Here is a 21,535-nt window from a genome sequence, read left to right on the forward strand (position 1 = left end):
GGCTGTGTTTGTTCAGGGAAGTTCTACAAGTTCTGGAGCAGTAACACTCAACTGAGACCACAAGCCCCTGAAAGCAGAGAAGAGGGGGACCTGCAATCATGGACTAGGGAGCAATTCCATGGTTAGAGCCAGCAGAGATACTTTGGGCCATGGAGTTTGCGAGTGCAGACAGCAAGTGCACTGCTGCCATTGGTCCCCCACTGCTAGTAGGGATCCCCCTGAAGGATCAGGGCCTATTGGACTAGGCACTGCATGGACAAGACAGTCCCTGTCCCAGAGAGCCAAGCTCCCACTGCCCTACCCAGCAGCAACAGCTCCATTGCCCGTGAAGCTGCACGCAGGGCAGCTCTCTGCTCATCTACTGTAGGAGGGGCTCAAGCAGCCAGTGCCCCCTTGGCTGCTCTGGAACCTGTCCTAGAGGTGAGGCAGGGGACAGGCGGAGCTGAGAGCACCCGAGGCAACTCTGCGCGGTAGTTAGGAGCCAGCATCCTCCCTTGAAGCTCCAGCTCCTGGTGCAGGAGTTACCCCCTGCCTGTGGGGGGTGGGCCAACACAGACAGCCTGGCATGGCCTCACCAGAGACAGATGCCCAGCGAGTACCGTACAAATGGTTTATTGGCCTCATAACAGACTCCTCCACAGAGACCCCTCCCCTGGGCCTGGTCAGAGTAGCTTACCCACCCAGGAGTTAAATCAATCACCCCCCGGTAACATGCCAAACAGCCCTTGCTTCAACGGCAAAGGGCTCATTTAATGCCCCCTACAAACAACAACCAGACACAACCGCTAACCCATCGGAGCCATTGGTGGGGACCAAGTCCCGCTGCACCCCAGCCCCTGCCAAGCGAGAGGCTCAGCTACTCTACAGTAACACTCTTTGGAACAAGCCCCACAAGGTCACCTGGCCTGTGTCCCATCCCTCGGGCAAACACATCAGCCCATCATTCAGCAGCAATGGTCCGGGGCCCGAGCAAGGGCTCCTTGCAGAGAGGCAAGGCAGGGGGACGAGAAAGCAACAAAGATGAGGATTGTGCAACAGGAGAGCACAACCAGAAGCTGGCAGGGGGCTGGTTACCTCCCAACACACACGGCAGAATCATGCCCCTAAGCAGGCACAATCCCGGCATCTGGCACATCCCCCTGCAGAGGCTGACGACATCGAACAAAGTCCCTTGCCAAGCCCCTGGCTCCCACACCCACTCCAGCCCGACTCGCCGTGGGATCAGACAGCCAGGAGGGTGGCAGCGGTGAGAACTCCCCACCCCCAGACAAGTCCCACAGCCCTTAACGACAAGGTCAGAAAGTCAGCGTCCCAGCCACACAGCCAAGGCTCAGCGCAGCCAGGCTCCAGCCCCAGGAGGGTCCATGTTCACTGCAGCTCGCCCAGGAAGGCTAGCAGCGCCTCATGGAACTCGTGAGGCTTCTCCAGGTAGCAGGCGTGGCCAGCATCAGGCAGTGCCACCACCTTGTGCTTTGGGAGCTGCTGCAGGCTCTGCAGGGACTGAGAGCCCAGGCCGGTGTCACGCTCACCATAGATGATCAGAGTTGGCGTCTGCAGAGAGATGGGGAGAACTTCAGCCGTCACACCTTCGCCACCCCCCAGCAGCGGGAGACGGGCTACAGACCCCCACCCCCCTGCACTGCCCCGAGAGTACGGAATGAGGGACTCAAGTTACCTGGAGAGGACTGTAGTCCTGAGACAGGGCAGACATGTCCAGGCAGAGTGCAACCCAGGGCCCACTGGGAGCCTGGGGCCCAAACGCTCAAGCCAGAGCCTCGGGGAGCCTGGGGCCATGTCCCCCAGTCCCAGAGAGCATGGGGCTGCCCCTCCCCACACAGCACCCCGGGAAGCGAGGCCCACAGCCTCCTCCCTCCACATACACACACAGCCCCCTAGCCCTAGCAAAGCCTGTAGCTGAGCAGGGGAGCTGTACTGCAGCCAGCTGGGCCAACAAGCCATTGCTGCAGTGACTGGAGAAGCTCAGGGCTGCACTTACAAAGCTGTACAAGTTCCTCTGTGAGTCAGGCCCTGATTACCCTCCCCACCCCCTTTCCTTCCCACCAACCAGCTGAGAAGCAACTGCTCTAGGGACCAGCTCTGTCTCCTGCCCCAGAGCCAGATGCTTCCCCTTCCCTGCCGTACCTGGACCTGCTGGTACTGCTGGGACGTGTAGTCCTGGGTCCCCACAGGCGCGATGGGCACAAAGCCCTTCAGCTGCGCCCCGTGCACCAGGACGAAGGGGATGGAATAGCGGCCACTCATGGACGGGCTGATCAGAACGGGCCTCTGGATCCCCAGCTCCTTCAACACATGCTGCAGGAAGGCGACACGGCCCTGCTCTGTGGAGATGGCATCGGAAGGCGGGGAGTTGCCGTAGCCTGCGGAGGAGGAGGGGTTAGCGTGCCCCAAAGGCCCAGGTGAAGGTGTCTGCAGGGGGAGCCAGAGCCCATAGCAGTAGGAAGGTTTCACTATCCTAAAACTTTCCCCCGCCCCCCACCCCAGCAAGGAGCCAGTGCAATAGAGATTTCTTGTGGGACATGCACGTTAATTAGCAGACGTGCTGGGTTTGGATGCCAGCAGGACTCACATATGCTAGTCTTGCCACATCTCCAGGGCAAAGTGGAACAGTGTCACAAAACCAAAATCCCTGCCGAAGCCCCAGCCTTCTGCCCAGTGCATACGGGCAGCACCCCAGGAGAGGAACAGAGCCAGGGGCGCAAGCATGGACTAGGTAGTGATCACCACCAGACATGCAACTCCCTGGAACTGACCACTTAAAGAGGTACTGTCACTTTGGCACATGCTAGCTGGCTGGTGGGCAGAGGGAGACGGGGGCTATGGCTGCAGGCAGAAATTAACTTGAATACATGGCTGGCATATTCCTACCAGGCAGGTCGATAGCAATGGAGCGATATCCTTCTTCTGAGAGCAGGGTCAGCGTCCCCAGGTCCTCCCAGGTCTTGGAAGTGAAAGCCTGGCCATGCAGAAAAATGACCTCCAGCCTGCAGAACACATGACAGCAGATAGAGGGGCACCCACCAGGAGGGAAATGAGACCCACCCTGCTGTGGCTGGGGCAGAGGAGGCTGTTTCTGTGCCAGTTTACCAGGAGCAGAGCTTGGGGCTGTTAGGATGACAGATGCTATGTTTTGTTTGTCATCATTATCTACCTAGATCCATGGTGATCTCTGGATCAGCTGCTCCACATTCAGATTTGGCTGATCCCTGCTGAACATATAGGGGAGTCACTTCCCCCAACAGAGTAGTGCAGCAACCTTTGGGGTGGAACGCAGCAGCTGTTTCAGAGCTCACCAAACTGTGTAGACAGGAAATGCACAAACACCACCCCTGCGGTTTCAATTGGACGGTCATTTAAGAGTAGTCAAGATTTGGGATGGGCACAATGGACTTACAGAGAGTAATACCAGCTGCTGAATCACCCGCCCCAGGTTTTCCTTGGAAGTCTCCCACTCCTGTACCAGGTGAGCCAGACCTTGCTCATCCTAGGAGCTCAGATAAGAGCACAGAGTCCGGAATAGCTGATCCAGGATATAGACTGCTTAGGGTGACCCACGGTGCTGACTCCAGAACCAGCTCTGGTAGTCAGAAGACAGAACAAGAAGTAATGGTCTCAAGTTGCAGTGGGAGAGGTTTAGGTTGGATATTAGGAAAAACCTTTTCACTAGGAGGGTGGTGAAGCACTGGAATGGGTTACCTAGAGAGGTGGTGGAATCTTAAAAACCTCTAAGGAAAGAGGTCAGGCTTGACAAAGCCCTGGCTGGGATGATTTAGTTGGGGTTGATCCTGCTTTGAGCAGGGGGTTGGACTAGATGTTTTCCTGAAGTCTCTTCCAACCCTGATATTCGATAATTCTAAGACTAACCCACCTTTTGGGACTGGGAGTCCCAGCTCTCTGGAGCAGGAAGCCTTCTCTGAATAAGATGGACGGGCTCCCTGCAATGGTCCCCGTTAGGACGGTGACGTTGACATCTCGCTGGCCCTTCTCCTCAGCCCTTGCCTGGGCCTTGTGGCTGCCTGCCCTGGACGTGAACCTCTCATGCTGGATGGCAGGGAGCAACAGGTAGAGGACAAAAGTGACAAGAACCCCAAGGACCAGCAGCCCCAGTCTGGTGCGGATCAGAGCCATCGTCAGCCGTTCTGAAAGGGGCAGAGAGAGAAGGTGAACAGCCGAGCACCGGCTCCGTGCTGTGGCTCAGACAGCACAATGCACAGCAAGGCCCAGCCATGGGAGAGAAAACAAGGAACGGCTCAACAATGACCAGGAGGAGAGGGATGGATACATGCAGACTAAGGTGGCACCATTATCCCCCAGGGCCACATCCCAATCAGGAATGCATCCTTCCCCACCCAAATACCAGGCACCATGAGGGTGGTGGATTCTGGCCTCCAGCTTTTTGGGGGGGATTCTGGAGCCCAAGGTGGATTCTGGCCTCCAGCTTTTTGGGGGGGATGATAGGGCTTCCTTTATTCCTGAAGTCTCATGCATGGTCATAGGCCAGAAGAGACATTTGGGGGAACGTGGCAGAGCTCAGTCAGACTGGTGCTACGGTCACTAAGACAAGACACTTCAGGCCCAGGGTCAGAGGCCAATTCAGGCTGGGTCCTACCCTGTCTAGGGCTCAGGGAAGCAGCTGGCGTTGGTCTCTGCCTCACTCACTCCTAGTCACCATCCTGGTCATGCCTGAATGGAGGCAGGCTGGTCTGGAGCCGTGACCCCAGCACATGCACCATGTTACGTAGCGACAACTGCCCTCACTGTACCTCTCCCCTGCCCCAAATCACTTACCCCTGGGACCCAGCTAGTAGTGGTGGGTCACTGCGCAGAGGAAAAGTTTAATAGACAGGTGCCCCTTGCAGAAACAGATCCACCCTGGCCCACCTGGCACTGGCGGACTCCTCCACGCAGTGGTTTTCACAGCCTGCTCACTCCCCAGTCTGTGGTTTCTATGCCGCTCCACCCCAACGCAGGCCCCAACACTGATCTCCCACACACTCCCCCTGCCTCCCCTTTACTGTCCCTGTGGTCTTTTCCCCATCTGCAGCCTCCTGCTGCCCCCACAACTGCCCCCCGCCCCACCCATCACTCCCAACTGCCCAGAACCTTTCCAGCTCAATGTTCCGTCCCACCCCCCAACATACCTGCATGGCATGCAACGGCCCTGAGAAAACGTGGGTCAAATCCCAAGAGATGAGTGGCAGACCCCTTCCAGATCCCCCAGCATGGTAGCACCTAAAGGCCCCCCAACTGGCCCTTCTCCCCCCGCAGTTATGGCTATTGCAGGCACCTGGCTGGTACTATAAGGAGCTGCTCCCAGATGCATGTTCTACTATTCAGGAAACTTCACACTCATGTCACCTGGCACATCTTCAGGGGCAGCCTGTTCTCCTACAGCAGGAGTTGGCAACTTTTCAGAAGTGCTGTGCCGAGTCTTCATGTATTCACTCTAATTTAAGGTTTTGCATGCCAGTAATACATGTTAATGTTTTAGAAGGTCTCTTTCTATAAGTCTATAATATATAACTAAACTATTGTTGTATGTAAAGTAAATAAAATTTTTAAAATGTTTAAAATTAAATTAAAATGCAGAGCCCCCCGAACCGGTGGCCAGGACTTGGGCAGCGTTGAGTCCCTCTGAAAATCAGCTCGTGTGCTGCCTTCGGCACACGTGCCATAGGTTGCCTACCCCTGGCTTACATGCATGGCGTTCTCCTCCTTACAGGGGGCTTAGTGCCAGGGCATCAGACAGATGGCCCTAGACAGCAGCGTCCCTTAACCCACAACACAGGTGCTGCAGCAGTGAAAGCAGCAGGGGGAGGGATAGCTCAGTGGTTTGAGCATTGGCCTGCTAAACCCAGAGTTGTGGGTTCAATCCTTGAGGGGGCCATTTGGGGAACTGGGGTAAAAATCTGAGGATTGGTCCTGCTTTGAGCAGGGGGTTGGACTAGATGACCTCCTGAGGTCCCTTCCAACCCTGATATTCTATGAAAGCTTCCCCCTTCCCAGCCTATGATGTGAAGGACCCAGTTATAAGGAAGGAAGCAGAGGTCAGTCTCCATGGGGGCCAGTTATCCACAAACCTACCTGCTAGGAACCACCAACCCATCGGGGGTTTAAGCAGGTACCCTGGAGACTTCGCAGCCCATTATTCAATCTCCTGCACTATCCAGCCCCTTCTACAGAAAGGTTTTAAACCTGAACCCCTGGGCTGCAGCACATCACAAGACAGAGAACAGCCACCGCTAGCAGATTAACAGAATGCTGGGCTGGGATGCCCTCCCTGCACAGTCATTACACCTCCACTGGCACACAGGGCAATGCACTTCACTGCCCCCCAGCGTAGAGGGGCCCCAAACACCACCCTAAGGAGTTCAGTGCTGTCTGGAGTCCTTGGCAGGCCCTGCACTGGGGGAAATTCTCCCGCACACATCATAGAGGGGATGGAAGGGCCCATACAGAGTTGGCTCTGCAGGAGGCTCACAAGCGAAGACACGCTTGCAAGGAGAAACAACTCCCTACTTGCTGCTTGGGAGATGCTTTCTGTAATTAATTTGGCAGGCATGAGAAGAATGCCACAGGTGATTGCTCTAGGTCAGAGGGGCCACCTGCTGTACTCTCTTGTTCCCAGACAGCACTGAGGGACCCAGCATTCTCCAGGTGCCCCAATTATTCCCTGTGTCCTGTGGGCAGTCTCAGGGATGAGATTTTCAAAGGCCTGTCCAGACAGCAAGCCACGCAAGCTGCACGGGAGCCCTGAGGCTGGGCACGTACTCTGTGCTATTTGCTTTCAAGGGCTGTTGACGTTTGGCAAGCAGCATTTCAAAGAAGCCCAAACACACAGAGGGAATGAGACCTTTGAATGAGGACAGGTTCTCCCCACAGGCACTAGCCTGTATGGCAGATCACCTGACTCAAGCTGAAAGCTGTCCTGTCAAGATGCAAGTAACTGACAGTGATGGTAACTGACATGCATCTGATCCAGGAGGGCCCCAATGCACTTCACAAGTGACACTGGAAGCTCACTTCCTCCACCACTGACATGCAGCCACTTCTGGGGTGAAACATAATAGCTGCTTGATGATGCACAGTAACACTCATTTATTATCAGTACTATGGTTGGGCCAAGGGCCTCCACCTATGGATGAGGCCCCCACATGCTAGGAGTTGTACGAATACAGAACAAAGCAACAGTCCTTGCTTCCAAGAGCTGAAATCTAAGCACACAAATACAGAGGAGGAAGAACACTGTAGCAGGAGAACCAAAGGCAGGGGAGGCTTTAGGCAGGGAGAAAGCAGCTGTCTTGGACACACCATACCTCAATCATCTGAGGCTCCCAATTACCTGAGGGGCTCATCCACATGACAGACAGAGCAAACACAACTCCCCCTTATTGAGCATGCCTCTAAGGAACTCAGCACTCAGTGCTGAACTGTTTTGCTAGAAGTGCCCCAGGATCTTTACTGCCCACCAGCAGGAAGGCCCTGGGCCTTCCACTTTAGGCTCAGCCTTACTCTCTGCACCCACTACCGACTACCTTGTCTGATCTCATCCAGCAGGCGGGCTGCAGACGCACAGTCCCTGAAGACATAGGTTTGTCCCCAGCACAAGACCTTTAGTTTGGCAGGGTACAGGAAGTAGGTCTGAGCCCCCTCCTTCCCAAATTCTTGCTTGAGCACCACAAGGCACTGCTGCTGGGCGTGCGTGGCAGGGCTGAGGTCAGGGAAGGAGACCTTGGGGCCTTGGAATTTGGTTGCTCAGCAGGCCTGTGCTGCCCACAGCCGCTCTCGAGACCAGAAATCAGAGAGGGGTCATTAGCACAGTGCCAGTGTTAGCCACCCGGGCACCGTCATCTGCTTCCCTCGTGGGAAGCAGATATGTACTTTCTATACGCATAGGAGCCTCCTTCATATTTAAGCCCAGGTAAGCCAGCACCAGGTTTTCCAAGAAAGGGATCAGGTCTGTGTCTTTCACAGTGGCCGGAACCCCAATGACTCTGACGTTCCGGGCCCACACCCTGTTCTCCAGCCTGGTGCTCTGTCTCCAGGCTGCCCAGGGCCAGCTCTCTCATCAGAGCTGCTTGCTTCACCATGCAGCTTGGTTGGTCACAACCTTGGGCTTCCACCCAGCCGGCCATCTCCTCCAGGCATTTCACCAGCTTATGCAGCTCCTCTGAGAGGGAAGCCAAGGCTTCACCCAGGGTGGCCTGCTCTGAGATGACCTGGTCCAGCCACTCTGGCATGGCATTTCGCTGCAGAGAGACGCGTGCCATGCTTGCCTTCACGAACAGAGAGACGATCTGTCACCTGTTCCCTTCTGGACATCTTTGAACCAGCGTAGAGTCTGTCCCACAAAACCTCACCCCACCTGGGCGCATCAGGGCAGGTGACAGGGTCACCCTTGCGCGATGAAGCAGGAGTTCCGCTGGGAGAAGGTTGGGGCTGCCAGACCCACCTCTGCCCGTGTCCTGGGACACACCCTTGTTTATCAGCTTCCTCTCCCCACTCTCCGCCTCCAGTTGCGCCACGGGCGCTCCAGAGTAGCCGGCCCGCACGGCTAGAGCCCCTCCCCGCAGTATCGCAGTGCAGCGGAGCGACTCCGGGCCTGTGCACCCCTGTACCGCACGGGCCACCTGGGCGCGCCCCGACCGGCTCCCCCTGCACCGGGGCCCTCTCCCGCCCCCGGCCCGGCCTGCCTGTGCCCCCAGCGCCCGCAGAGGGGGGCCAGCCCTGGTTACCAGCACGCCTAGGCCAGCGCGCCTGAGCCTGCCCCAGGCGCGCCGGATCCCAGCGCAGGCGGGGCCAGCTGGCCAGGCGGATCCAGCGCCCCAGTCCCCAGGGACCGCCCGCACTTACCTCCTTGCTGCGCAGCGCCCGACAGCCGCCGCCTCCGCCCGGGCTGGTGTGGGAATGAAGCGCCCCCCCACCCTCCGCTGCCAGCCCGAATCGAGCCCCACAGTCCCACCTAGCGGGGGAAGGCGAGAACACGCAGCTGCGGACAAACGGCTCCGCGCTCTTCCCCAGAGCCGGACGGTCCCTAGCCCAGCTGCTGCAACCACCACTCTGTGCCTTTGGGGAGCCTCTGAGCGGGCGGACTGGGACAGGGCTGAGCCGGGGGAATCACACTCCCCAGCCGCCTTTGGACTTCTGGGGGGTGCCCTTTTATTACTCCTCCCGGTCCCAGTCCGGGCACTCCCCAAAGGCAGGTGATGGGGGTGGTTTGGAGGGTGAGGCTGTACAGGCCCTCCAGGGATTTTTGAGCCTGGTCTCTAAGAGTTTCATCCTCCTCTGGAGTTTCAGAATGGGTGGGGAGGTTTGGGGGTATCCCTAGTCCTGCCCCACCTCTCTGGCCCTCCCTTCAACCTGTCCCTGGTTTTATCCCTAGGGCTTTTTTCTCCCTCCCTTGTTTGTGATTCTTTGCAACCCTTTACCCCACAGATCTTCCCCACAGCCAATCCCACACACCCTTGGAAAATCTGCCCTGCACTCCCCTACTCTGTTTTAGGAGCACTCTACCTAAAACCTGCAGGCCCTGCCCCAATGGGGCCGTGCCCTTAGCTGTTCCCAAATGCTACTGTACAGCAAACAACAAATCTCACAAAGCAGGAATGGAAATCTGCAGAGGGGGAACTGAGGCATGGATTAACTAGCACTCAGGGTAACAAAATCAGGTTTAGAACTCAAGGCTCCCTCATATTCATCATGCTGCACCTTAACCCACCTTGTCAGTTACTACCACACATTCCAGGTACACTCCACTCACCCTCCAGCCCTGCTATTGTATTGCTTCCTCCCTTTGGCTGCTCTCCACTCCCTCCTTTCCTCCAGAGAGGGGCTCATAGTGCACAGCTGTAATAGACACCCCACCCCCACTCCAGAATTCAAACAGCTGTTCACATCAATGAAACAATTACCACCAAGTCTGCTACATTTCTCCACTGGGCTGCCAGACCAAGCCCCCAGCACCCTTCAGCAGCTCTCCCTCGGTAAACAGGCCTCAGAGCAAAAACCTGGGAGTGGTGGGAGGAGAATCCAGCTGTAGAGGGGCCCATCTTGTGTCAACTTCCTGACTCAGCTCATTTGAAATAAGGGCTATGAAGCAAAATACCCAGCTCTGCCTGTGCTGAGCAGAAATACTTGATGTGGTGCTGGCAACCACTGCAAACTGGGAAAGGACCTGACAACTTTTGCATATATTTATTTACCTAGCAAGACAACTTCACTGCAAACTATAATTACTCTAAAGCCACCATCCCCAGCCTCCTTCTGTTCTTCACACTCCCAGATACCATGGGAGACTCTTAGGCCCTGCCATGCTGGGATGCAAACCACCCTAGGTGCAACTGTGCCAGTACTGCCAGGGTTCAGATGACAGGGCAGAGGGGGTACAACCTTCATTTTGCACATTTCACTCTTTTGCTCCTCAGTTCCCCGTGACCCGATGCAAACTCTGCCACCCCCATCTCTGTGAGACACGTTAAAATGAAACAGGCAGCATGGAGTAAACTGATCTCTTCCTCCACCTGCAATATCCAATCCAAACCTCGCTGCAAACAGAGTCCAGCTCTCATGGCTCAGCACCCCAGCTGAATTTCACACAGCAGTGTCCTGTTCCCATTCCCAAGAGCATCAGAGTTGCAGTGAGCTGCTACCACTGAGATGAGTTGCACAGGGATACTGCTGGACATGCAGGAGTAGCAAAGAATGCCCAGCAGCCTTGGAGCACCTATGGCTACCCATTCCAGAAGTAACATGGGAGGCCCTGATACATGACACATGGAATAGCCATGGCTAGCCATGCAGAAGTGGTGTGGGAGGTTCTGGTACATGGTGGACACCAGTGGCTAACCACATAGAAGTGGCACAAGAGAACCACATATGTGGAAGTGCAGGCTGGGGGACACCAACTTGGATTCCTTCCTGCTCCCTGTACCAGGAAAAAAAAAATACTGGACAATACTGGAACAGTTGCAGAGATCCTAGAGCTATGTCTCCCCTGTTTCTCTCCACAGCTGAATTATTTGCCTCTGCAAAGCCGGTGGCAAAACAACAACTAACTGGCTAGGTATAATTTCTGTGTATGTCAGCACAGCACACAGCTGGCCAGCAGTCCCTGAAGAGGGCACCCCGTGAGACCGTTTCTTTCCATTGCACTTGCTCATTATAACTTTTCAGAACCCCGCTATGGGAATAATATTTTCCTACCATGGCTGCAACTTTGAGGGAGGATGTGGAGAGAAAATGAAAGCTGGCACTCTCCCGAAACAACAGGAGAGTAGGAGCTGGGGCTTGAAAATAACACAGCAGTGTATTGTGAGATTCACAGTAAAATCACAGGAGTAGGCAACACTAAGAGTCACCCTCCCCATGCAAAGCTGGAAACACTTACTCCTCCCTCTGCAAGCAGCCAATCTACTGACCACTCAGGAGTCACATAAAGAAAACTTCCTCTATAATTAACATGCAACACTATCTTCCATTCCTATTCCATTCTCTTGTCTTCCTAGGCCCTGCCTGTCGTGGGGATGTAGTAGCCTACAGGGCTGCAAGCCCCAGTGCAGATGGGAAGCGGGGGCCGGGCTAGCACGGGAGGGCTGATGCCAGGTCATTGCACTGGTGTATTTCCTCGCTGCTCCCCCCGCCCCGTCTGCTGCCCTTCTCTCCTGGACGGGCGCTGCTAGCCACTAGGGGTCAGTGCGCCCATGGGCCAGCGCTCGCACTCTTGCCATGCCTGTCTCCGCCCCTGGGTCGCGTCACGACTCGCGCCCTGGCTCCCTGTCCTACCTTCGACCCCGGGAAGCGCAGCGCAGCGCAGCGCAGCGGAGGCTTTTGGGGAGACGCCCCTCTGCTCTCGGCAGGTATCGGCCCCCGCGCGCTGCTGGGGAAGGGCTTGGGGCGGCCGCTTTGCCAGGGTCCCTGGAGACCTGGACACTGCAGCTGTGTCAGGACCTGGGAGCTCTGAGCGCCGGGGCCATCAGCCCAGCACTGTGGCTCCGACAGAGGCCAGAACCAGCTGCTTCGAACCCCGCCCTCTGCGGCCAAAACCTGCAGCGTGAGCCACGGGGCCCTCTGGAGCCCCAACCCCTACAGCGTTAGCCATGCCCCCCCCCGGGGCCAAGCACCCTACAGCGTTAGCCACAGGGCCTCCCGCCCTCTAGGGCCAAACACCCTGCAGCGTGAGCCACGGGGCCCCCCGCCCTCCGGGGCCCCAAACCCTGCAGCATTAGCCACGCCCCCCCCACCGTCTGGGGCCAAACACCCTGCAGCGTCAGCCACGGGGCCCCCCGCCCTCTGGGGCCAAACACCCTGCAGTGTTAGCCATGGGACACCCTGCTCTCTGGGGCTGTTTCTTCCTGAATCTGCCCACTGAGCAGGTCATGCCCTGGCTCAAGAGGGTTCTGTAAAACTCTCTCTCTATTGGAACAGTGCGTGACCTAACTGTAATCATACGTGTGTGATCCTCTGTGAAACCCTGCTGGGCTCCTGGCCTCAGTGAGATCCTTGAGCAGTGAGTTCCACCAGTGAACAGTGCACTACCTTCTAAGTATTGCCATCAATCATCTGTGACTATTCTAACTTGTCAATTTGAGGAAAGCCACACTGCTTGCAGTGTTGTGGAAGGGTGAACAGGGCACTCACTCACTTTCATTAGCCCACTGGTACTTGGTCAGATAAATCATCTTCTCTCTCAAAAAATGTGCCCGATCTGACTCAGACACGCCCAGTCTGTTCCTGGGTCACTACTGGCCTGGCCCCCTGCTACTTGCTATCCCGTTCCCCTGTGATCCCCTATTCATCCCCCCATCCGAAAACAAGGATTCCTAGTGTACCACACACACCCCATACCTGATGAGGCCAACCCAGTGAATGGACAGCAACCCCTAGTGTTATACTGTCCAGCCACTAGCATTGAGGTGAGACACTGAAGAGCAAAGTAAATAGGGTCCTTTGTGTTTAGATCAGAGACTGTGCCCAGAGTCCATTCTGGGGGGGCACGGGGCTCAGCCCAGGTTTCCCTCTCTTTCAGGACTGCTGGAAAGCATAAGCAGGGAGGCCATGGCCACCCCACAGGTGACTGTGGGCACCACCACAGTGGATGGGCAAACCCTGTTCTACCGGCAGGCCAATCCGGCCCAGCAGGCCCCCAAGCTGTCTGTCCTGCTGCTCCATGGCATTCGCTTTTCATCTGAGACCTGGCTCAACCTGCAGACACTGTCTAAGCTGGCCGATGCTGGCTACCGCGCTGTGGCCATTGATCTGCCAGGTACAGCTGCTCAGCCATGGGTGGGACTGGGTGGCAGAACAGCCCTTGGGTGGCATAAGGTCCTTGGGCAAGGCACGTCCCATCGTAGGAGCACGAATGCTGTGCATGGCTCTAGCACCTTCCTCTGAGAGCCTTCACAAGCATTCTCTACACCCCATAACTCCCTGTGGTACGGGACCAGATGGGGAAACTGAGGCACGGAGAGGTTTCATGCCTGACCTATACACATACCAGGAGTTGAGGAATGACCCTGTTGTGACACTGGGGGCCAGACTGTCACCATCTCCCTGCCCCCTTCTATACTCTCTTTGTCTGACCAGGGACCAGGGCTGATGGGAGGGGCAGGAAGTGGAGAATCTGTCCCCTCCCCCCAGTCTGTAACTGGGGTGAAGTAGGGTGAAATGGGAAGGGATAGGGCCCTAGTGAACGTGATGCACCAGAACTGCAGATTTGTCACGAGGGGCCTGCCAGCAACATCTGTAACACAGAGGGGTTTTGTCTCACGTGGTCCAGGGTTCGGCCATTCCAAGGAGGCAACAGCTCCGGCCCCTGTTGGGCAGCCTGCCCCGGGGGGTTTCCTAAAGGCTGTCTGTGAGGCCCTGGAATTGGGCCGGGTGGTTGTGATCAGCCCGTCCCTCAGCGGGATGTATTCGCTCCCGTTCCTCTTCCAGCACAGCCAGCTGGTTCAGGCCTACGTGCCGGTGGCGCCCATCTGCACCGAGAAGTTCCCCGCCACGCAGTACGCCAGCATAAAGGTACAGCACCTGGGCTGGCAGGGATGGGGCAAGTCTCCTTCATTGGGGACCTGGTGTCCGGGCGGGGGCAGAGAACACTAGGCTGGGGGATGGGGTGGAAGAGCTACAGCACTGGGCAAACACCGGGAAGTGGGTGAAGGGAACCTAGCTTGCAGGTGTGTGCAGAGCCGGCCTGCAGCAGCGAGGGAACTGGAGAATCCGAGTCCACGTCCCCACTGAAGGGAACGTCCAGCAGTAGTGCTCAAGCTCCATCAGGGCAAAGCACTCCGTGTGCCACATGGGGGCCTCTTCCCAGTCAGGGTCAGAGACGGGCACCTGGAGCCTGGCCTTACGACTCGAGGCCTAGGTGCTGGCCCGCACAGTTACGCTGGGCCACATCCATTCCTGGCGTAACCCCCCACTCACACAGTGGCGTAACACCCTTGTGACCTGGACCCCTCTGCGAGCTGGCAGAGCCGTGGGAGAAACTGCATTTCCCAGGCCCCCTACACCACCTCCCCCACCCCGTGCTCACTGATCCCTCTCGTTTGCCCTTGTTCTAATGCTCCAGCCCCCACCAGTTTCCAACTGTCCTCTCCCCCCATAATTATTCTTTTTAAATCAACCGTCTGGAGAAAATATTCCTTCTTTCTCCCCCAGTGTGGAACTTGTATCCCCTCCTCCTAAAATAACCCTGCTGTGAGGGCCAGCCTCAGCCCTGCACCAGTGATCTGGGGGTAGGCTCTGAATTCTGCAGGGTTAAAAAAGGGAGCCTGAGCCCACTGGCAATGGGTCACTCCTAGCTCCCCCTTGGGAAACCCAGTCCTTGCATGCAGCCCTGGGAAGTGCAGGGCTGGGAAGGACATTTTTATGCACAGAGAAGGAGTTTTAGCTGCTGGTTTTCAGTGTATTAGTTTGAATGTTTCTGTTCTCTTGGGCTCTGTGCAGTGGGACCAGATCCTAAGCAGCATCCAAGCAGGCAGAGGGGAGTCAGTGACAATGCCATCTTTACGCCTCCACTCTTTCTTCATCTTGGGCTAGCCAGCATGTGGGCCAGTGTACAGCCTCTCAGGGCAGTTCTGGCACTCGGGATTGAGCACTGGAACCCTCCTTTTCATCCCATTCTCTGAGAGCCAGGCTGGTGGGAGAGCTATCACGGCAACCCTGTATGACTGGAGGATTCCCTGACCCTGTGGGAATTCCCTGGGTCCCATAGCCTGTGGTTATGGCCTGTTTGTACCAGCTGACAGTCTGGGTCCTGGGCATGAGGGTGAAGGAATGCAACAAATAGTCCCAAGAAAATGTGTCCTGTTCCTCCAGATCTAAAATATCCAGGGCACATCCAGGTCACGTGACCCTCGCCCAGGCTCCAAGCCTTTGGACCTTTGCCCATCCCTGCTTTTAGCCTTCAGTTCTATCCCCCTCCAACACACACCTGGGTTTTTGGCTTCATGGTTTGCCATTTTTGCCATCTCAGCCTACTCAAGACTGCAGCCCCCTAAGGCTCCATTCCCCCATCCCCAATGCTGGTCTGAATCCTGGGGGTCAGCAGATGCCCTGATTTCAGTGAGAGTTAAGCACCCAACTATCTTTGAGGAGCTGGGCCCTAGAAAGGGATCATTCCCAACTACTCCATTTGAGGGGAGATTCCCATACCACCGGTGGGCACAAAGTAGTGCCCAGAACCAGTGATGCTCCCAGGCAGGGATACACTCTCCCAGAGCTGCCAGGCCCTAGCTTCCCTCTTGTGCCACTGGCGTAAGTGATCAAAGTGGGCAGTGCGCCTGTACCTGCTGTCTGAACTCTTGTGCCTTGTGTCCCCTCCCTCTAGACCCCCACGCTGATTGTGTATGGGGACCAGGACACCCAGCTGGGGGAGATGAGCCTGAACAACCTCAAGAACCTGCCCAATCACAAGGTGCTGCTGCTGAAAGGAGCAGGACATGCCTGTTACCTGGACAAGCCGGAGGAGTGGCACCTGGGCCTGCTGGACTTCCTGAAGAGCCTGGAGTGACGAGTGGCCTCTCTTTTGCCCCAGCCCTTCGGTGCGCAGTCTGTCAGGCACGCGGCTGGCTCTTTGCTGCACACCTCCTGGGGAGGATCTGGGGACCACAGCTTCTCTCTTCCACTAGAGCGGGTACTTAATCGATGGCTTCTTGCCAATCTCGGACAATCACAGCACACTGGGGGGTCTGCAAAGGGCGGCCACACAGCCAGAGGTGCCTTCCTGGCAGCCAGGTGCTTGCTCCTTTTCCTCCTTTTTAAAATGATTAGATTTGAAAGGTCTGTAGACGCTGATTGGCTACTAGAATGGGGTGAGATGGGGGTATTGAGGGCAGGTTCCCCAGCTGCATATTCTAGTGCAAGCCCGTCCTGCCAGTCCTAGCTCCACAGCTCTGCCAATGCTCCTGCCCTGCAGCCTCCCTATGACTCCAGCCCTGCCCCCACCCTGCTCTGCCAGTGCCCCCAGTCCTGCCCTGCAGCGCCTCTGCCCCCACCCCACTCTGCAGTGCCAGTGCCCCTGCTCCTGCCCTGCAGCCTCCCTGCTACTCCAGCCCTGCCCCCACCCAGCTCTGCCAATGCTCCTGCTCCTGCCCTGCAGCCTCCCTGCTACTCCAGCCCTGCCCCCACCCAGCTCTGCAGTGCCAGTGCCCCCAATCCTGCCCTGCAGCCTCCCTGCTACTTCAGCCCTGCCCCCACCCAGCTCTGCCAGTGCCCCCGCTTCTGCCCTGCAGCCTCCCTGCAATTCCAGGCCAACCAACCCAGTTCTGCACACCTCAGTCCTGACCTGCAGCGCCCCCAGCTACTTCAGCCCTATCCTAGCCCCACTGATGTGCCTTAATCCTGCTGTGAGCCTCACTGGCGCACACACTGACACCCACCCCCAGCACTGCTTGGCTTGGGAGGAGCGACCCAGCCCCTGAGAGCCGCACAGAGGCCAAACTTACTGCTAGCCTGGGATCATTCAGGGAGCTTCCTCCCAAAACCCCAAACTCTGGGGCGGTAGCACCTAATCCTTCACGAGCAAATAAAACTCAGATCTGGGCCTCTGTCTCCATGCGGCTTTCATCCCTTGTGCCAGTCCCCACCTCCTCCTTCCCACATGGCGCTGACACCTGGCCTGGTGGCCCCCCCTGCGAGGAAGCCCATGGTCACGGCAGTTAGGAACAGGGTTGTACATGGAGAGGACTCAAATTCCAGCAAGAGCAGGCAGAGGGATCGGGGTCTGCAGCGTGCTGGAGCAGAACAGTCTTTGGGGTCAGCTGCTGGAAAGGTGCAGGGCAATGTGATCTGTCCAGAGGCAGCGTGTCACAAGGTTAGAGTAAGAGACTGGAGGTCAGGACTCCTGGGTTCTATTCCCAGCCCTGGGAAAGAGCCTTGTCTAGGGAGCAGACCAGGAGCCTGGGTTCGATTTCCAAGCTCTAGGAAGGAAGCGTGTCTAGTGGCTGTAGCCAAAGGCTGGGATTCAGAGCCAAAGCAAAGCCCAGTTTCTACAATGGCCAGAGCCTTGGATAGGACGGCAATTCCCTCTCCGGCACTGGTTCTCTACCTGAGGTCCCGGGCCCACTGGCGAGCCACAGAGCCTTTCTTGGTAGAATTAAACAGAGATGAGAGGGTCCCCGAAAAGCAGTCTCTCCTGTGAAGAAGTCCACAGAATAATGGAGCAAGAGGAGCACTGCTCCATGGGATAAACAGACACAGCCCTCGGGAAGCATGATCCAGGGCCAGGCGTGGCAAGGTCCCAGGCCATACGGTAACAGAGCCATGCACAGGCTCCCTGATTAGCACCACACGCCAGTCTTTCACCGACTCCCCCTGCCCCTTTCCAGAGCCAGGTGGCTGCAGCATGTGACCACCAGCAGCAACAGTGGCCTCAGATACACATCCCTTTGCATCAGCCCTGCTCCTACAGGACCTGCTCTCCGACGATGGAGCTGGTTGATCTAGTTCACCCTGGCTCAAGAGGAAAATGGCAAGTGACCCCCCCCATCCAGGAATAACAATGCAAATAGCTTCTTTTAAATGTTATGGGATTACAGAGTGAGGGGCTGAGCTGAACAGATGGGGCACAGGCTAAAGCCGCCACCCACATGGCTGCTCCAGAGCCACCTGGCGTGGTTCCTTAGCACTCAGCCCAGCCAGACAGAGGAGGGCTCTGATGCTTGGCTTGCACTCTGAATGGCTGAGGAGGAGGCTAGATAATGCTGAGCTTGAGCCTCTTAGGCCCTGCACGGATATTCTCCCAGCTCAGCCAAGCCAGCCGCTGCTCAGTCCATGGGCGTCCATCATGACCACGTGGCCACCAAGCCCTGGGATGGAGGCGGTGGGGGAGGGGCCACGAGCTTTGAGAGTCTCAGGTCTTAAAGCACCATGGCTCTAAAGCACATCCAGCCCTGGGAGAGCACTGGCTGTGCCCTGGCCCCAAGAGGCAGGAGCTGGGAGGCCCCCATCAGCTTCTGGAGGAGGTTGTCCACAGCGTTCTTGCTGGCCAAGGACTGAATGGGCCATGGAGATTAAATGCCTTTTCCCACCACTAGAGGGTGCTCTCAAGAACAAGGGCAAAGTGGGGCTACTCCTGCACTGGAGTTGCTATCAGACTGCCCATCCAGCACCTTTGGCCCACGTGACTGTCCCCATCACTATCAGAGAAGAGCAGCTGCTCCTCCAGACAGCGTGGTTCCCAGAGCTACCGTGTAGGCGGTCAGGGCAAGCCCGGCTGGAAGAGCCAGGCACCTCCAACGCTCAGCAAGTAATACTTCTAGTATCCCAGCAGTGCCCAGCAACCCCAACCAGGGATCAGGCCTGGCGGGTGCTGCACAGACGAGCTCCCATGTAGAGCTGAGCAAAGATGGACTTGGGAGTTTGTTGGGGGGTAACCCTCCATTAAGGGTCCAAGCCCAACCTCCCATTCCATTCTGAGCCTTTTAAAATGATTTTGGATTTTTTTAAAATAAAGGCAAGGCAGAGAAAGGTGCTACCCCTTTAAAGCTGCACAGAGGGGAGCGGGTGAGACAGGCACAGGGCTGGCAGACTTGGTTACAGCCCAGGTGTGAGTTGGCCTGAGCTGTGGCCTCTTCTGCCCAGGATGAACTTGGCGCATGTCTCGTCTCTCTGCCCAGCACCTGTGGCTGTGGTGTCATGAGGCACCTGCATCCAGCCTTGCAAGCAGCAATCCTATCGCCATGGTCTTGGCCTTGCTGTCTCCAGCACTGCCAGGAGAGCTGGGCCTGCAGATCCCAGGGGTTAAAATCCCTCTGGAGCCAGTTCCTGGGGGTGGCCCAGATCTGCTGGCTGATACAGAGAAGGATAGGCCTGTGCCCCCACAACCTCCTTTCAGAACACCCCCGCCCCAGTGCAGAAGCAGGGAGGACTCCTTGCACCCCCAGTGCTCTGTGTAGCCCAGAGCGGTGGCATGTGCTGGTGCATTTAGATTCAGACGGGGGCCTGGCACAGACAGCTCTGGCCCTCCCCACGTGGGAGCTGGCAGGGGCATGGCTACCCCTTTGGAGCTGTTGTTGCTCCTGTGTATTGCATTTACATTCTGCTCTCCGTGTTGTTGTGAGCCCTGTCCCTTGTGGTCCAGCATCCGACAGCCACTCCAATTACCAGGGGAGCATTTCTAGTCTCTCCTCCCAGGAGTGTCGTGTTCCCGGCGCAGCGCGTCCTGCGAGCTTGCAGCAAGGATGGAGAGCTTCGTCCAACACTGCATGTTCTCCATGCCCTGCCTTCCTCTTCCATTACTCAACTCCAGCCTTCCCCTCCCCACAGATTCTAGACTCTGCATCGTTCCTCTGCGTACTCGACTCCAGCGTTCCCCTCCTTGCAGGTTCTAGACTCTGCATCGTCCCTGTGCGTACTCGACTCCAGACTTCCCCTCCCTGCAGGTTCTAAACTCCCCACCCATCCCTCCCTCCTCGTCCTCTGCTCCCTGCCCAGGCCTTCCTCCACATCTGTGGCTCCCAGCAGGTGGCATGTGTTCCCCACAGTGCATTGATGCTAGAGCGCGGCACAGAGCCTCGCTTGCATCGCAAGGCCTAGTCCTTGGAGCATGAGCTCTTTGGGGCCTGGACTCATACGGATACAGCACCTAGCACAATGGGGCCCATGCAGGCTTAATAGGCTTCTAGCATACAAATAACAATACCAAGGTTGTCCCAAAGCAGAGACACACTGGCCTGTCACAGCATTTATTAGTCCGCTAGCCCCCCACATCCCTCACTGCCCCACAGCCACAGCCCCACTGTGTGCAGTGCTAGGGTCCGCATGGCCAACCGGCTCCGGAACGGAAGCTGCATGCTGGGATATGACAGCGCAGCTGGAGGGCGCGTGCCACAAGCACTACACGATAGGGTACCCTGATCCCTTGACATATTCTGCTCTGAGATGTGTGCCTGCAGCCAAGATGCCAGCTGGTCATGGGCAGGGTCAGAGAGCATCCCTCACGCAAGTCTGCCTGGTCTGTGCCAGGCTAATTCTCCTTGCAGCACAGCCTGGAAAACAGTCCAGTGGGCAGCTCGTGACAGCCAGTGCTATGGCAAATCACTGTTAGGGAAGGAAACTGGCACCTGTGCAATGAGGCATCTAAGACACAGCTGGGCCACCAGGGAATGGTGCGAGCGGCACAGAGGCTGGGATGAGCGACTGCAAGACACTTAATAGCCGCCCCTCTGGAGCCACCAATTGCACAGGTGACTTCCAAACTCCAGAGAGGCTCCAGGCATCCTCAACACTATAGAAGACAAGGCGGCGCTAGGAGATCACGGTGCCAAGGGCACGCTGCTCACCCCCAGGGGCACTCAAAAGACACAGGTGGGGAGAAAAGCAGCCGGACATTGCAGAGCAAGCAACAGCAAACAGGTGTGTGGCTAAGCTGGCAGAGACATGCCCACATTGCAACAACTCCAACCCCCACACATGATGTGAAGGGACAGAGACAAGCAGCGATCAGGAAAGGTCTCCAAATAGAGGGATGGAGCGGACAGACCAGGAGAAGCCTTGGGCAGCCTCTGTCCTAGTCACATCCCAGGGAGGGGGTAGCCGTAGGCAGGAGCTCTCTCGCCAATCCACTCCAAAAGTGCAGTGGCACCATAACAGGCCTGCCTTCCTCCTGGGGCATCACTGGAAGCCCTGCCAAGGGCAATGGGGAGGGACAGCTCAGTGGTTTGAGCATTGGCCTGCTAAACCCAGGGTTGTGAGTTCAGCCCTCGAGGGGGCCATTTAGGGATCTGGGGCAAAAATCAGTACTTGGTCCTGCTAGTGAAGGCAGAGGACTAGACTCAATGACCTTTCAAGGTCCCTTCCAGTTCTAGGAGATAGGTATCTATCTTCAATTATTATTAGGAGTGTCAAATTGAGCAGTGAGATTAAAAAGTGGGGGCAACAAAAGACAAGGCATTGGAGGAGCTGCATGAGGGCAAATGCAAAGGCAGCCTGTCAAACTAACGGTGGCCAGAGTCAACGTGGCAGGTGGGCCCCAAGCACAGTTCAGACAGGGACCCTGTTGCAGAGCCAAGGCTAGCAC

At 56.8% G+C, this 21,535-nt stretch overlaps 2 protein-coding genes across 4 annotated transcripts; one reads left to right on the top strand and one right to left on the bottom strand.

Annotated features, from left to right (window-relative positions):
• Window positions 1-596: 596 nt before the first annotated feature.
• ABHD14A (abhydrolase domain containing 14A) lies at window positions 597-11,893 on the bottom strand. 3 transcript variants are annotated; one of them, XM_032791331.2, is made up of 6 exons: window positions 11,800-11,890; window positions 8,872-8,980; window positions 3,887-4,157; window positions 2,887-3,002; window positions 2,143-2,378; window positions 597-1,551 (listed from the first exon to the last, which is right to left on the bottom strand). In XM_032791331.2, the coding sequence occupies exons 3-6, from the start codon at window positions 4,144-4,146 to the stop codon at window positions 1,369-1,371; spliced, it is 795 nt and encodes a 264-aa protein (XP_032647222.1). In that variant the 5' UTR covers window positions 4,147-4,157; window positions 8,872-8,980; window positions 11,800-11,890; the 3' UTR covers window positions 597-1,368. The 3 variants fall into 3 exon arrangements, with proteins under 3 accessions (XP_032647222.1, XP_032647231.1, XP_032647240.1); XM_032791340.2 differs by lacking the exon at window positions 8,872-8,980 and having other exon boundaries at window positions 11,800-11,893; XM_032791349.2 differs by lacking the exons at window positions 8,872-8,980; window positions 11,800-11,890 and adding an exon at window positions 5,306-5,557.
• ABHD14B (abhydrolase domain containing 14B) lies at window positions 11,789-17,059 on the top strand. Its single transcript, XM_032791362.2, has 4 exons — window positions 11,789-11,873; window positions 13,043-13,279; window positions 13,793-14,034; window positions 15,845-17,059. The coding sequence occupies exons 2-4, from the start codon at window positions 13,072-13,074 to the stop codon at window positions 16,025-16,027; spliced, it is 633 nt and encodes a 210-aa protein (XP_032647253.1). The 5' UTR covers window positions 11,789-11,873; window positions 13,043-13,071; the 3' UTR covers window positions 16,028-17,059.
• Window positions 17,060-21,535: the final 4,476 nt, after the last annotated feature.

This window comes from Chelonoidis abingdonii, chromosome 16, assembly GCF_003597395.2.
Source record: "Chelonoidis abingdonii isolate Lonesome George chromosome 16, CheloAbing_2.0, whole genome shotgun sequence".
Taxonomy (NCBI): Eukaryota; Metazoa; Chordata; order Testudines; family Testudinidae; genus Chelonoidis; species Chelonoidis abingdonii.

Bases quoted from the DNA above. Each gene is read 5' to 3' on its own strand.
- ABHD14A (XM_032791340.2), bottom strand. From the start codon at position 4,146: ATGGCTCTGATCCGCACCAGACTGGGGCTGCTGGTCCTTGGGGTTCTT. The intron at 3,003-3,886 runs GTGGGTTAGTCT...TGTGTTCTGCAG, and splicing joins GGGACTCCCAGTCCCAAAAG to GCTGGAGGTCATTTTTCTGC. The intron at 2,379-2,886 runs GTAGGAATATGC...CCTCCTCCGCAG, and splicing joins CATTGCTATCGACCTGCCTG to GCTACGGCAACTCCCCGCCT.
- ABHD14B (XM_032791362.2), top strand. From the start codon at position 13,072: ATGGCCACCCCACAGGTGACTGTGGGCACCACCACAGTGGATGGGCAA. The intron at 13,280-13,792 runs GTACAGCTGCTC...CACGTGGTCCAG, and splicing joins TGTGGCCATTGATCTGCCAG to GGTTCGGCCATTCCAAGGAG. The intron at 14,035-15,844 runs GTACAGCACCTG...CCCTCCCTCTAG, and splicing joins CGCAGTACGCCAGCATAAAG to ACCCCCACGCTGATTGTGTA.